The sequence below is a fragment of the Dermacentor silvarum genome, chromosome 1 (assembly GCF_013339745.2).
Source record: "Dermacentor silvarum isolate Dsil-2018 chromosome 1, BIME_Dsil_1.4, whole genome shotgun sequence".
Taxonomy (NCBI): Eukaryota; Metazoa; Arthropoda; class Arachnida; order Ixodida; family Ixodidae; genus Dermacentor; species Dermacentor silvarum.
The window spans coordinates 103,645,737-103,661,544 of NC_051154.1; the positions used below are offsets into that span (position 1 = coordinate 103,645,737).

Below are 15,808 nucleotides of genomic sequence, written 5' to 3' on the forward strand. Positions count from 1 at the left end.
ACCTAGCGCAATTCCGACGCTTGAGTTGCTTCCTATTTCTTTTCCTGTATTTCACTTTTCCTGTATTTCACTCGTGAAACGCTCTTGAAATGCTGCATCATGCTAGAAGAGCTTTGTCACCTTCTTTCACTGTTGGCACAATCGACTTGTCGTTTCAGAGCAACCTGGTGGAGGTCACGAAAATCAGTTTTAAAGCTGTATCACGAGAATAAGCGGTTTAAAGAGCGCTAAACAATCATCTTTATTGACATCTAGTTCGACATATTTTCGCAGCAAATTTTAGTTGCTCTATTAAACAACCTTTCAAGCATTTAGAGCGCTGCCGGAGCGTTCTAAAACGACCACTGGAATGTGCCATGTTTCGCACCGCTGTGGTCTTTTTTCACTTTTCGCTTTGTTGCCTAGAAAATAGAGTTTTATTTTACCGTGTTTAGCGTAATAGCGGACTTAGAGGAATAGCGGGATCGAAATGCGCATGCGCAGAACGCTATACGTTCCATAGCGTTTAGCGTACGCACGCTATTTTACAAATTTAAAAGCACCGTGTTTACGTGCTTTACGTAGATTGCGTAAAACATGGCGGCGGTCCCGTACGCCCACTTCGAACTGAATCGGGCATTGCTTTACTAGAATTCACTTCGTTCGTCGCTATTAACTGTGTAAACGGTTTTCGCTTAGTCTCAAGCCTCTTCGACAACAAAGTATTGTGGATAACCATGCGTTGTTTTCGAGATCGCTTCTTGTTTCGAACGCGTCGAGGCCTTACGAGAGAAATGATTATGATGAAGAATAAGAAGATGATGATGCTCCTGATCATGATTTATTGGCATCCCCTTTGAAACGGGCGGTGACATATCGTCACCTAGCCTGCTTCAGTTACTCAGGTATGCTATACATGCTTTTCATTCTGTCAGTTTTGTATACATCTCTTTAATCTTTTTTTTCTCTTCCTCAAAGCTTCTTCATCTACCGTGTACCCTTACCTATGCCTGTAACGGATCCGGTCTATCAATCTCTTCCCTGCTTTTTTTTTACAACACCAATACTGTAAACCTCTCTTGCTTATCTCGACTGCTGACCGGTTGATGCTTCCGTCCACTTGAAATCCAAGCGATTCTGGAAGGTGTACGTTACCTACGGGTCTCACTGGATGAATCCCTTCGCATTCCATTAGGATGTGCAGAGTTGTCTCCGGATTTTTGCTGCAGCATACACATGCCTCATCTAGTTGGAAATATTTGTTCTGGTATGTTTTCGTCCTTAGGCAGCCAGCTCGAGCCTCAAACAGCAAGGCATGTGTAAGCGGGCCGGCAGTCGGGTGACGAACAACGTTTATTGCGGTTGGAACGAAGTACATATAGGAAAGAATTGTGACGTAACAGGTCACGTGATTTTAACAAAATGGCTGTTGACGTCAGAGTGACTCAGCCATGCTACAGCATGCACTTCCCTTCGTGTTATCGCACAGATTAGCCCTTCTAATTTCTTTCTTCTCATTCTTATAAATCGCGATGGTCTTTTCTGTTTGCATTCTTTGCATCCAATTCACTGTCTCTGTTTCTCTCACTTTCCTTTTGGTGACTCCTGGTTGTCTATTTACAGTTTCAATTACCCTGTTCTTCGTTGCAAACTTTCTTACATGTTCCTTCATTCTGTGTCCACACTTTTCAGGTACAGATACTTGTGCACTTTAGCCGCCCATTTATTTTCATCCATGATACTCAGTCTTTCTTCATAACTAATTTTGCTCTGCGCTTCTCTGACTCAAAAGAGGCCCAGCCCATGTCATCCTGCACTGACTCATTTGTGGTTTTACCGTGGGCTCCCAAAGTTGGCCGACCAATCTTTGGTTAATTTCCAACCCCGACAAGATATCCGATTTTAAGCATAGAATGACATTTGCGAACGTTAGCGCTGGCGCCAGATTCCAGATTCCACGCACCACCTCATACTTATTGTGGCCCCACAGTGCTCTGTGTATAATTATTGCTGCATTCCGCTTCCCCTTTATTTTCAGATTATCTTGGTGGGTGCTTGAGCATGTGTTTCTTTCGTTTATGTACACGCTGAGGTATTTAAATTGCTTGACTATGACTATTACTTGCTGCTAAATTTACACCGCGTGATTACTCGTCTCTTCATTAAATATCATAATTCTCGATTTCTCTGTGCTAAACATAAGGCCTAGATTTGTCACTGCGTTGCCGCACATGTTCGCAAGTGTCTGTAAATCTCTTGTATTGTCCGCTAGTAGCACTATGTCGTCCGCATACATCAGTCCGGGGACCTTCCTTCGCACCATTTGTTCATTACGCATGCATGATGAACCAAACCCTAATTCACTATCTTCTAGTCGTCTTTCTATACCTTTAACATAAAGCGCGAACAACAATGGAGACAGAGGACACTCTTGCTTCAGTCCTTGGTGAATTTCCGCAACTTCATTACATTTTCAGCCGTCCCATACAATTTGTATTCGGTTGTCTCTATATATCTCTCTCAGCAGCTCCACAAAATCGTCATCTATGCCTTCGTGCTTGAGAATATCCCCTAAAAATTTCCTGTTTACGTAGTCGTAGGCTCCCTTAATATCTAGAAATGCTATCCATAAAGGTCTATTCTGAGCTACTAAAATATCTATGCACTGAGTGAGTACAAACATATCCTCTAAGCGTCTGCCTGGTCTGAACCCATTATGTAGTTCCCCCAGCACATCATTTTTTCCCCGCCCACTTCGACATTCCTAATTTTATGGCTTGCATTGCCATACAGTTTGTACCGCCATTGTATTGCAAACTGAAATAAAGCTTTGATTGATTGATTGATTTTGTATATCACCGACGTTACTGCAATTGGCCTGTATAAACTCGTCTTATCCTTATCACCTTTGCCTTTGTACATGAGGTTCATTTTGCTTTCACGGCATCCAACCGGAATTTTCTTCGTTTTCATCACTTGCTCAATGGCATTAGTCAGCAGTGCCTTGCTCTTTGGACCGAGGTTTTGGATTAGCTGTATTAGGATTTCATCGGGTCCTGCGGCGGTGTTATTAGGAACATGTTCTGCTGCCTTTTTCCAATAAAAGCTTTTTAAGTTAAATTCTGATCTCTCAGGTTTCTCTGTTGTTGCTGCTTCTGTTTGGGTCGGAGCTCCGCTTTAGTTTGTGCCGAAGTTATCCCTAATAACGTCTCTGATGTACCGCAGCGCATCGCTTCCTTCGTAGATGTTACCGCCTTCATCCATTATAGCCGTTTGCGAATTTTCAGTCGGAGCTCCGAGTGCTCTCACATGGTTGCAGAATCTTTTTGGTGCGCGTTTGTCTCTTTTGCGAATGGTATACACCTAACGTTCGCTTGTGCATTTAATTTAATTCGAAACATTCGGGATGATAGCGCCACCCATCGGCAAAGTCGGGAGACAGGCACGCCGGCAAATAGCCTCAGAGATTTGGATATCTTGGAGGCCACGGTGGACTGCTTCTACTGATTTGGCCGCAGATCAGCAGACATGGAAAGTACACTGCACAGTGCGCTCCCGGCTTTCACTGCGCTACCGCTCGCACTTTTCGGACGCACACGCAAAGCTTGGCGAATAGATAGAATCACTCAGGTGCACTATGTATGCGAAATTCAAAGCGTAGTCGAATAGCATCCCACACGTTAACTACGCTACCAGGCTATACTACAACTCGCTTTCTGCAAAGTTCGTTTGCGAAACGGTAACGCTATTTCCCTTAACGCCGCTATTATGCTAACGGTAAACTAAAACTGTCTAATGTTTCTACGTGGCTTGACGAAAATACACGAAGTTGGCTACTTTCTTGCAAACAGGTCTGCGAACAGGTGCGTGACTAGAAATTCTTACGTAATTCACGAGTCACTTGGTGCAGTTTCTTTATATGTCACACAAAAACCCTATGTGTTTGTGCCATAGTGTTTAAGACAATGCCATTTGCACCCTGCGGGCTTGAACCTTGCGCGCTATGGCATTTTATTTGCTTTCTGTATTTGTAACGTAGGTGAAGGGATGGTCTGCGTCACGTCCAGCCACCACCACATGCACCACTACAAACTCCGCAAGGACTCCCTCCACTGCTGCAAAAAAAGGCTAAAAGAACGGAGAGACATCCCATTCCGCGAAACCTCTGCGACCGTGAGTAACGTCGCGTTCGTGCGCCGTAGTAAGAGGAAAACAACACCGCCCATCGTGCGGGCATTACCTGTGACGGGGTTCCCGAACGACGTCTTGAGCGACCAACCCAAAGTGACCGAGCTCGTTGACACTGAGACAACCTCGAGGGTGGGAGGGCTCGGTGGTACTGTAAAGTGGAAAGTATACGCCCGAGCGTCAAATGCCGCATCAGGCGAAGTTACTGAGGATGCAGAGATTACAATTCGACAGAAACACGAAATATTAGAAAAAGCCATGTCGTTTCTCGCAAAGTGGTGCGCTGTTTTTCGTTAGCTGTACTTCCATAAATTTCCTTTCGTCTTTGTATAGATTAGACCTGGTCACAGGTTCGAACAAAGTTTCAGTTGACAGTGCTCGAACAAAGTTTAAAAAAGCGATGAAATAATGAACTTTTTTTTTTCTCTATGAGACAGATATTGTCAAGCTTTCAATCCAGTTCTCTGTTTTCTCATCATTCAGATGTAAAATGAAGCCGCTCGTTTTATTCTTTCGAGGAACTCATATATACTGCAGAGACGCGGTGCAACGACCAAACCATGAATTCAGAGGAAGCTACAATATTGCAGCGCAAGCTAAACGCGAAAGCTGGGACCCATTCGCATAATCTCACACAGAAAAAAAAAGGAAAAAAAAAAGCTCTTCAAATATTCTTGCAAAATTGTTATGACTGGGAATGCGTGTGAGCTTCTGTGTACGCTGCCATCTGCTTCACGCTGTTAAGACTATTCTTCCAAGCGTTTTCATACCAAAAGCTAAAACACAGCGTGAAATAAGCGAGAACACAGTAAAATTAAAGACTATAAGACGATCATAGTTCTGCCAGCAGATGTGAACGAAGAATAGAAAAGCCCGTTTCACGTACCTGTCCCGCCTCTCACTGCCTCTTTATAATAAATGAGTGGCTGTCAGCAACGAGCATTAAAAAGACATAGATGGTCGCACCTGTAAAGTGCCTTGCAACATTTTGTACATCCCACATTGACCAGAGCTCTTTAATGAATGTTAAATTTATCTGCCTCTAATCCTAAATGCACCTTGGCCATCGAGTATTGTTAGACAGACGGACCCACACAAACCCACGCAAGTAGTTTCTTTTTCGCTCTCTTTACATAATGATTCCGTTTTCTCATTAGACGCAAAGTGAGTTTTTAATATTTATTCAAGCAGCTAACAGTGTTCCCATTGGCCTGAAGCTGTTATGTTTTAGACGTTCGTAATAAATTGACGCTAAAAGTGCACGCCCGCCTTCCTTCACGAGATTTGATTTATTATGCTGCGCGCCAATACTAGTGCTTGTGCAAGCCGCCCATGTTAGTCTTTTGCCGGAAAGAACGTACCTAAGCGAAAATCGAACATTCATCGAGCCCTGGAAAATTAATGCATACTGCCCGCGCCCACGCGCAACAGGTTTTGTGCAGGAGCCTGCACAAGGGTCCTTTTGCCTTCGGCAGAATGGAGCGCGAAATGTTTGGCCCGAAGTGTAAAATTTAAATTCACGGACGGGAGCCGGCTATTTCAGACATTTGAAGCCGCCGACGCCGGCGACACGTGTTACGCTTAGGCGCAACGACCGGGAACGGAGACTAAATGAGGCTCCTTTTAGCGATGGGTAAATTAATAGCTATGAGCTGTGAGCGTGAAGAAAACGAAACAAGAGTCAGGATATATTACTCAGTTTGAGCTAGGTCTTTACACTGCTCTACATGTTATAACGGGGTGGTAATGACGTTTTGCGCCTAACTTAAACTATGAGCAATTATAGCGCCAGTTGAAGAACGAATGGGAACAGGACGAACGGGATTACTTGAGGGCGCGACGATGCGTAGCTAGCCAGATAGCTGATTATTTAAACACCCTGCTGCTTCAGAACTGCCTATTCGAGCTATACAATCCCGGCAACTTCACAAGCGTGTGAACGTAGAGACACGCTATCCTGATTTCGCGTTTTACTTTTAGCACAAAACGTGCGCTTATACCCGCATAGTCCCGTCCCGTACGCGATACACATTTGTACAATCAAATTCATGTAGGCAACTCATAGAAACGAAGTACGCGCGTCCGCATAAAGACTCGCTCGTAGTGGAACTGTGCGTGTGTATTATAGGTACAAATGACGTGTTGGAAATTTCTTTCACTGAAGAAACTGACTGCTTTCATAAAATAGATTTTAGAGTTTTTCTCTTGGGTCCTTACTGCGGCCCCAGTGGAATACGTTGATTCTCGTAGAGTAAACGTACCCTGAGCAGTACGTGAACTGTTGAAGATTGAGCTCAATATAGGAGAAGCAGTTACTCAAGTAAAAGAAGCTGCTAGAACTCATTTAGTTTTCAGAGTGTGCTTTTGCACTGAGAGCGATATCAGGAAACATGAGTGGCAGCAGCCATGCGAAGCGTACTCACCGTCGTCGAGGGTCTTGACGAGCACCTCGCGTGACATTGGACCGGTACCCTTGCCAGTGAAGGCCTGGATGGCCACACTGTAGGACATGGAGAGCCGCAGGTTGGTCAGGTGTATCTCCTGGCGCTGGTGCGGGTTGTGCACCTCCACCGTCTTGTGGTAATGCTGCTCGTTCGAGCCGGCCGGCCGGTACGTGATGTAGTAGCCCTTCAGGTGGCCGTTCCAGTCCTCCTCTTTAGGCGGCTGAAAACAGAGTTCCCCGTCGTCACTCACACACCGACCGCGAAGCATGAATCGGCCACGTTGTTGAGAAGTGTCGATTCTGTAGCGCTGTACTATCATGCCACGACCACACACGATGACAAGGTCGCGCGAGTGATGCTCCGAGGTAATCCTCAGGTGCCTGTATACGCCCGCAAAACCAATTTCTACGCATGTAGCCCCTTCCCCCCTCCCTACGGCCTCTGCATGCTTTATTAACCCCCCCCCCCCCTCCTCTTCTGGAGGCTACCCTAAATCCTTAAAAAAATTGTATTGTAGGTTTTACGTCATCGACCCCTAGCTGCACAACTGTTACTCCTCGACCCGACCGAAGCGCGTCATGTTATGCAGCCAGCAATGAAGCCTGCGGATCTGAACTGAGAAGCCAAAAATTTATTCATTAAATGCGATGACATATATTAGGTTCAGAGCCTCAGTTTCATGAACTCTGTGCTCCTGAAAACTTTATATCTACCACCGTTTTGGCAACAGCAAATTACAATTTCCTGATTTGATGGCCGATTTATAATGAAGTACCAGATGCGCTAGCTGCTAAGTGTTTGTAGCGGAGCTTTAGGAGTGTGACAGAATTATGTTAGACGCATGATAAAAGACTAAATGCGAATATGTGAGGTACTCGTCATGTAAACGCATGCAACTTACGGTGGTGACATGTTCTATACAGTGAAAAGGGAATGTATGATAAGAAGCAAGTGCTTCCTGGTTGCGACAGAAAATGGGGAGACTAAGTGATGATCGACGCATTGGGTGGTCGCGGAGATAACGCTGGCGTCTCGTCCTCTTTTTTGTAGCGTTGACCTTACCACATACGTCATGCAGATCTGGCACCGCCCAAACGCGCTCCCTCAGTGTCATGAAATGAGGCAAAGTAACCAGAAAACACACTATCAGCCACGGGCTCGTCAACTGTCCAGCGGCGCTTTAACGAACCATGGGCACAATTCCGCAGGAACACAAGTTATCGTTGAGTGTATACGTGTGCATCATGAACGTATCAGAGTAGAGAGAGGGAAACGAGGATAGCAACGAATAAACTGAATTTCGCATGAATAATCCTGAAATAATCATTATAGGAACACTAAAGAGAAAAGCGAAGTTAAACTAGATTCGCATATTACACTTCTGCCGGGATAGCAATAACGTCCGTCTTACCGCGCGCGGAGTTAGTAACCTTGAAAAGGAGCAATAACGAAATAGGAAACACTGGTAGTATTCCATAATTATGAGAAAGAATGTTCGTAGTGTGATCGGCTATATAAAGTGCAGTAAATATTTGCTTAATAATTAAATTAACAAGCATGATGTCACGCGTGCACAGGCAAACATGAACAGATCTCACTCGATGACCACGACCACTAGCTGTCACAACACGTGAAGGGCGGCGGCAGCGAGGCGCGAACGCTTTGTACAACCTCTCATTTTACCATGTCTCGGAAACTTGACATTATACGCGACCTCCATAAGTAGGCACGCCAGAATGCAGCACTCATTAGACCACCAGCCATCTTGGCTCACCCTCTATTTTTGCACCCGCCGCAGATAGCTTCAAAATATGGCGCGTGGGCCGCGTATACGCTCAGTCGCGCGGAGAGCCATCAGCAGCCACGACCGGGCTAGAGGAGGAGACGCGCGTTCTCCTCTAGAGCACGCTTGATCACATGAATTCCATAACTGGGCCCGCGGCAAGACTGCGCACTCCAATCGGGCCTCAAACGTGCATTCACCCTCGCAGGCATTTTGAGCACGCATAGCATACGGCGCGTGAGGCACGATAGGATATTATCGCACTTGGACTTTACACGAAACATCACGGCGACAACGACGGCGAGATTCGCTTTGAGTGTTCATATAATTGCTATTGCAATAATATGACATACGCAATGGACCTTTGCAGCTCTCACATTAGCTGTCCTTGACGCCGTACATTCGGATAGCCTCTGCTCTGGAGTGATTAGCATTTCGTCGATAAATTATTACTATATTGCACACGAAAGAAACCAAAAGCTCAACCTAGCGAGTTTTGAAAGCTTTCCCCGCACAGGAACAGATCAAACACGCGAAAGTAATTTGAAATCATTGACGTGACACTGACGTACCGGATGTGTGGTTTTCGCGCTATACGAGTATATATTAACGAGGAAAAAACTTGGTCTTCGTTTTCTCGGCTAGTAGTGAACCATTTTCTGCGAAGTAAATAAAAAGAGAAACTCGAAAGAATTCTTCACGATTCCTAACTGCTTTAGCACTGCTCTTTAGTGTTCCATCAAACTCGCGTGTTTCCGGAATATTATCGCAAGAATGCCGGCCACATATTCTATATTACTTTAGATGAGAGTCAAAGGATCATCGCGGTTCTTTTCCTCAGCTATGTTTGCATCTCCTTGATCGCATCTCCTCTTGCTCAATTTATTTCTCATCACGTGGCCGTTGGGAGCGGCGAGTAAAGACTGGTGTCTGATTAAAAAAGTAAGGGGTTGGGGAAAAACTGATCTGAGAAGGCTGATGATCCTGCGACAGAAGCCTGCCATTGAGTTCATTCTGCATGTTTAAAGTATGACCTGCGAATATTTAGCGCCTTTGCAAGTCATACTATCTTAGCCAATTCGAGAATAGAATTTCCGGCCGAATGATGTCCAGTGGCAGCCTATAGGACACAAGAATGACGAACACGTACACCAATCACTCTGATGGTCGTTGCATAGGAAAATTGCTATACGACCACACCACCACATTCCACCACATTCCATAACAGTTTTGCTTGTAACGAGTGGTCGTAGTGCTCTTTGTGGTCGCACGGGCGCTAAAGCATGCAGATTAAAGCCTGGAAGAAACCATTAACGACAAGCGCCCTTACACGTGCCATTTTCAGGGTGGCCATGTAATCAGATACGCCAAAAACAAAGGCTGTTGCTGAAGAGGCGTTCCGCCGGTGCTCGATTTGGCAATTCAAGCAACATGGTGCCAACGCAATATGTGTTCCCCCTTGTTGGCACAAACGCTACAAAATTCCCTTAACACAAAGCCGGGATGCACTGTGCCTCGGCTGATGGGGGAGAACCGTTCATGCAGTCAGATGAAATGCCAAGTGCATCGGAAAGTTTCAACCGCAGTGTCTTTAAAGTCATCTGTAAACGCAGGGCGGAAGACTAGTGGACCGTGTGTAGTAAGTACGACCGCGGGAGTGAGGAAAGCGCGAGGCAAAGGGACCAACAAACCAGTGTGGTACGAGAAGTCATGAACACCCGTCCGAGCGTTCAATAAATCGATAGCCGAGTGCTGCCTGGCGCGGTGCAGGGCTTGTTTTGTGGGAAGAGCGTGAACACTCTGCTTTCGGGGCACCAGCAGAGGCACGCGGATAACTCACAATGCACCACGCAGGCGCGGCGGCGTCGAGAGCACGCCACTGTAATGATAGTGCGCAGAGCCTCAATACGTGCCGCGTGCCCTCAGGGTTCCTCCCTCCCGTCCACCGCGAAACGGGGCAAACAAAGGGGGGTGCACATTTTAACTTGGCATTAAACAAATGTTCCTTCGCCGGCGTTCTGACAGCATGCAACGTGTCACGCCCCTCGTCTTAGCGGCCACTTCTTTTTACCTGTTACCTCTTCACAAAACAAGAACGGACCGTTGAACGAAATCAGCATTTTCTGAGCTTCGCAGTTTGAAGGGTAAGTGCATGGCCACATTCGTTCTCATTTATGCTTTATTCGACGGTTCCACCCCAATTGTGCCTACTCGAGGATGTTTTAAAATAATTTGCTTAACGGCAAGTTCTTTGAACAAGAAACAGCGTGTCAGTTTATGACGTTGCAAGATTGAAGTTGTGGTTTTGCGCTAAATTTACGCACCTATTATCTGCAGACCAATGAGTTGATTTTTATTCATTTATTCATTTTGTTTTAGGTAAGTAGCCAGACATAACGACATAAAGAAAAAGGTAATAGAGTAGTCTTTCGGGCTTCTACAAAACCGAGATCAGGACAGGATGAACTACGTTGTAAAAAAGCCCTGCGAATCATTTTTGAATACACACCATTTCCGAAACCATATACTCATGGCCATTCGCGATAAACGCAGTCTTCTGTATGCGCGACGACAACCGTCTCTGTCTCAGCGACGGCGCCAGCGACGCGTTCTGCGGCATGCATTAAGTGGCGCTGTACTCGTCAAGGTTTCTAAGGTTTGCTTAACATCCAGAAAGTCACTGACAAGCTGTCTTGTCTAGCATCACTAAACTTATTAAGGTCGAAACTTCCATTGCTTTTCGACGAAGTGAAGCAACAAGTATCGATGAGGTGGCGCTACGAATAAACTTGAGGCTAAAGACCTCTACAGCATCTAACCGCTGATGGTTGCACCGGTAGGGTTCGAGAAGTAGCCAACTCGGTAGCAATACGGAAACAATTTTTGAGCGAGCTATCGAAGTTTTGAGACATTCATAGGTAGCATGCGTGTACAGAATAATAACGGTGATCTCTAATGGATCCTGGAATGCGCCAGCTAACTGCATCCTATGCGTGCTAAATTTTCAATTTCACCATGCCACCTATGGTTCTCTGCCGTCCTCGACTGCGTTTCCCTTCCCTCGGCACCATTATAGCAGTCTGATAGACCACCGGTTATCAGTTCCACACGTTATATGGCCTGCCCAACTACGTTACTTCCTCTTAATCTCTACTAGAATATCAGCTACGCCCGTTTGATTTCTTATCCATACCGCTGTCTTCTTGCTTCTTAACGTTACGCCTACCATTTTTCGTACGATCAGTCGTCTTCAGCTCCTCCTCAAGCTTCTTTGTTAATCTCCAAGTTTCCGTCTCATAGTTTAGTACGGGCAGAATGCAGTGATTGTACACTTTCTGTTCAAGGATAGCGGCCTGTTATGACTTGAAAGTGCCTGCCATATGTTCTTCAACTCGATTTTATTTGTCTCGAAATTCTCATGATGCTAGCCACCTGTGACTACTTGGGCCTCGCCTACAGAAACGTACTCTTTCACAGCTTCTTGAGGTTGACTACCAATCGCAAACTCTTCTTCTTTTGCCAGGGAATAATGGTCAATACCTTACTCGTATGCCTATTAATCCTCAAATATACTTTTGAAATTTGCCCGTTAAGGTATTCAATCATTTGTAGCAAATCATCTCCGGCGTTGCTGAACAGGACACTGTCGTCTGCAAACCGGATGTTGCTGAGGTGTTCCCCGTTGATCCTCACACCTAGTCCGTCCCTGTATAACACCTTGTATGCTTTTTCTAAACGTGAAGTAAATAGCATTTAAGAGATGTGTCTCCTTGTCTGACACCCTTCTTAATTAGCAATTTTCCGCTGTCCTGATAAGTGTGGAATCTTTGTAGTTATTTTCTAAGGTCATCGCGTATGCTTTTGGTGCCTCTTGACTTGTGTAATGCTCTCAGAGCACTGGCATCTGAATGAAGCGCGTTTTGTAGCGTGAGCTACACTGGCCGAGGTTGAGCAGTTTCGCGTGGCTCTTGGAGAGCCGTGCTGTGCATGCGCGAGGAGCAGTGACGTCACACGGCGCACAGCTGGCGCGCCGGGCGTTTCCCCGGCGTTTGCGCTGGGCGTTTGCCAGTGTGGTATAGCCATGGAGAAGAGCGAAATTACTGCTCAGCGGCGCAGAAGAGCGGAGAAGCTTAACTCATCGGATCCCGAAGTAGTTGCCCGGCAATTAGTGGTTGAGCGTAGGAAGAACGAACAGAAGAAGGCTAAACGTGCTGCGGAGACACCGGAGCAAAGGGAGGAACGTCTAACAAAGCGGCGTCGCCAGGAGGCTGAGCGACGTGCCCGACCATCTCAGCAGCAGCAGCAACAACACGCCGTCGATGACGTCAAGGCTCGCCGATTGACTGACTATACGGTGAAACTTAGCGAAAGCACCCGTGCGACTCGGACCTTCGAGACGGACTTCATAAACAATCCATTTGGATATGTGTGCGACGTGATGTGAAAGACTGTGGCACATGAAAGACTTGACGCCGGTAAGTAGTGCCAATCGTGAAACGTTGAGTTTAGCGGCGCAGCCTGAGTGGGGTGAAACCGTGGCGCGGGTTTGTACAACGTGCAAGAACTTTATCGTTAAGCAGAAGATTCCACTCTTTAGCGTTACCAATGGGTATCGTTACCCGCCCATGCCACCAGGTCTACCAATTCTGAACGATGTGGCCGAACGCTACGTATATCCTGGCATAGCCGAGCTAAGCCACTGCTAATTTTTTGTAAGCTGTGAAGGTAATAGGTTGGCTATGTTCCACAGACTTCTCAATTAGCTGATCGATGACATGAGCGTGATCAATTGTTGAATATCCGTTTCTAAAGCCAGCCTGTTCTCTGGGCTGATTGAAGTGTTGCCGTGACTCTATTCAAAATGACCTTATATATAGTATATGCTTTGTATAATACCGAAAGGCAGCTACTGGATTTAACAATTTTTTCATTTCTTTAACATATCCTCTCTTATGAATTATATATATATTGGCATTCTTTGAAGTGTATGGTAGACTTGAAGTCTTGAGGCATTGCGCATAAAGGGCCGAAAGTTTTTCGAGTACATTATCCTCGCCATCTCTTTATCCGCTCGATTAATGATTCGTTTTGTTTCGTCGTTCTTCCAGTGGACATATCTTGCAAAGTCCTTCAAGCATGAACCCTGGTTAGACACGGAACTTTTCTTGGCGATCACGTACAGTTGTTGTTTCGGGGCTGTTTTAGGTACTCTACATTTAAGTATATAATTACTCTGCCACCTTAACTATAATGCCAAAATTGCTGATAATGTTGCCCTGCTTATTCTTGATTGTATTTATCTCGTTCCTTCCAATGACAAGCTTCCTTCTTGCTTGAACCGTCATTTCCCCTTTTCTCAGTGTTTCCGGTGTTATAATTTCGAATGTCGCTTATTTTGCTCTTATCGATATATTTTGACAAGTTTAGCCAATCCAACCAGATTCCTGGGTTGAGAGACTTACGTGTTATTCCATTTCCTTATTACGTCCTCTGTTGCTTGTAAGAGATTGCCTGGTTATTGCCTTGGTGCTTTACCTTTAACTTCAAATGTGACACCTGAACTTATTTTCGTTAAGATCTCATTCATCACCTGCACGATATCCTTATCCTTCTATTCGAAAGCATCACATTTGTTCGCGAACGCCAGACTGAATTCATCTTCTTTAGCCCGGACTGCTGCTAGGTTGACCTGGTTTCTTCCTGACCAACTTTCCTTTTTTCGTCTTTAAACTGAGAGAAATCCTGGACCTCACTAACCTGTGATAACAGCCCTTTACCCTACCTAACCTTTCAACATCCTGTCCAATGCTGGTGTCGGTATATGAAAACTATTTAATTTGTCGTTTCCCCGCAAGGGCTTATGCGGGTTCACTTCCTGCTACTGCATTTCTGGAAGAAGATATTCATTATTTGAAAATCCATTTCTTTCCGTCGACTCTATATAACAACGGGTCACACATGGCTGTAGAGCACCGGGGTTTGTGCTAGAAGCAATTTATTCAACTCTGCGCGTTCAGTTCGGGTATGCATACCTCGACTGTGATAACATTTATTTTTATTTAATTCATGGCTCTGATGTATCTATAAATATAACAGCCAGTGAATCCAAGGGAAGCTTACGAGAAATATAGTTGTTTTTTTTTTTACTGGAATGTATGCTTTATTACAAATGGGGATTAAATTTGCAATAATATTCATACTCTTAATAAAAGAAAATGGAATTAAAAGCAGAAGAAAAGACAACTCCTGGAAGTCGAACTCACGATCCCCGTATGGTGCGTTCGATATTCTACCAATTGAGTGACAGTTAGTGGCGGCTGTCGCTCCATGTACGTTGGTCGATTACTTTTATGAGGTCTAACGTCCCGAAGCAAGACTAGGTCTATCAGAGACGCCGTAGTGGGGTGCCCAGGATTAAATTTGAACATCGCACGGGGTTGTTCAACGTGCACCTAAATATACCTAAACAAGCGTTCTTGCATTTCGCGAAAGGCAGCCACCGCGGCTGGGAATCAGACTCACGGCCTCGTGCTCACCAGCAGATTACCCCCGTATTCAGGAACGCATCTTATCTTGAAGCCCATACTTGACTTGATTTAAATGACGCCTGTCGTGAACGCACCGAAGGAAACGCAACGAGCGTCTTGGGTAGGATCGTGTTGAGTAGGACATGCCAGGCGTCACTTAGGATGGGCTTCAAAGAATGGGCTTCAAATGAAGATGCGTTTCTGAATACGGGGGTTAGTCACTGAGCCACCGCGATGTGTTCGTTCACTTTCTAGGGTGTTTGTTCGCACATACCAAACGTAGCCCTGCGAAGAAGAGAACGTTTGTGGGGCCATGGCGCTTTGTCCGCATTACCCCCTGAGTGGGTATGTGCCAAAGTCTTTAAGGTCATCATCATTATCATCGTGATCACTGTTCTACATTACCCAGTAACCGGTGATTATGAAGACGCCTATATGGCGGGGTGCGTGGCAATACCCCTTGAATGTTATTAGGCAGCACCACTCTCTAACATGTGGGTGTAGACGTAGATGCCATAAACCACGTAATCTTAGAAGCAGGTAACTGGCGGATAAACCCTTGTAGGTTGGCTCAAAGCATCAACGCAGTCAGAATCGAAACCGTCGCTATGCAATGAGCCAGAAAAATAAGGGGAACCGAGGAGCTCGATCTTTAGTAACAACCATATGAAGCGAACAGACAGGGAACCAAGAAAATCGTGAAAAAGATTACTGTTTTATTTTTATTTGAAGTTGTAATTCATTATGAATCAGGGTGGAAATTGCCATAAGCTTTATGTTCGTAGTGAACTGAAAAGGAAATGAAAATGGGAGAAAAGACAAATTGTCGCGTAAGTTCCTGCAATATGATATCTCTCTGCGTTAACTCGATACGTCTTCTCAGAACA

At 45.4% G+C, this 15,808-nt stretch overlaps 1 protein-coding gene across 1 annotated transcript in view; it reads right to left on the reverse strand.

The window, feature by feature from the left end:
* The window catches only part of LOC119452676 (Down syndrome cell adhesion molecule homolog), a 270,087-nt gene that overhangs the window by 37,571 nt on the left and 216,708 nt on the right, over positions 1–15,808 (reverse strand). The window contains exons 12-13 of the mRNA XM_037714673.2: positions 6,591–6,831; positions 4,220–4,318 (exon numbers count right to left, since the gene is read on the reverse strand). Of these exons, the coding sequence (XP_037570601.1) occupies positions 4,220–4,318; positions 6,591–6,831 (340 nt within the window). The remainder of the gene's footprint in view (positions 1–4,219; positions 4,319–6,590; positions 6,832–15,808) is intronic.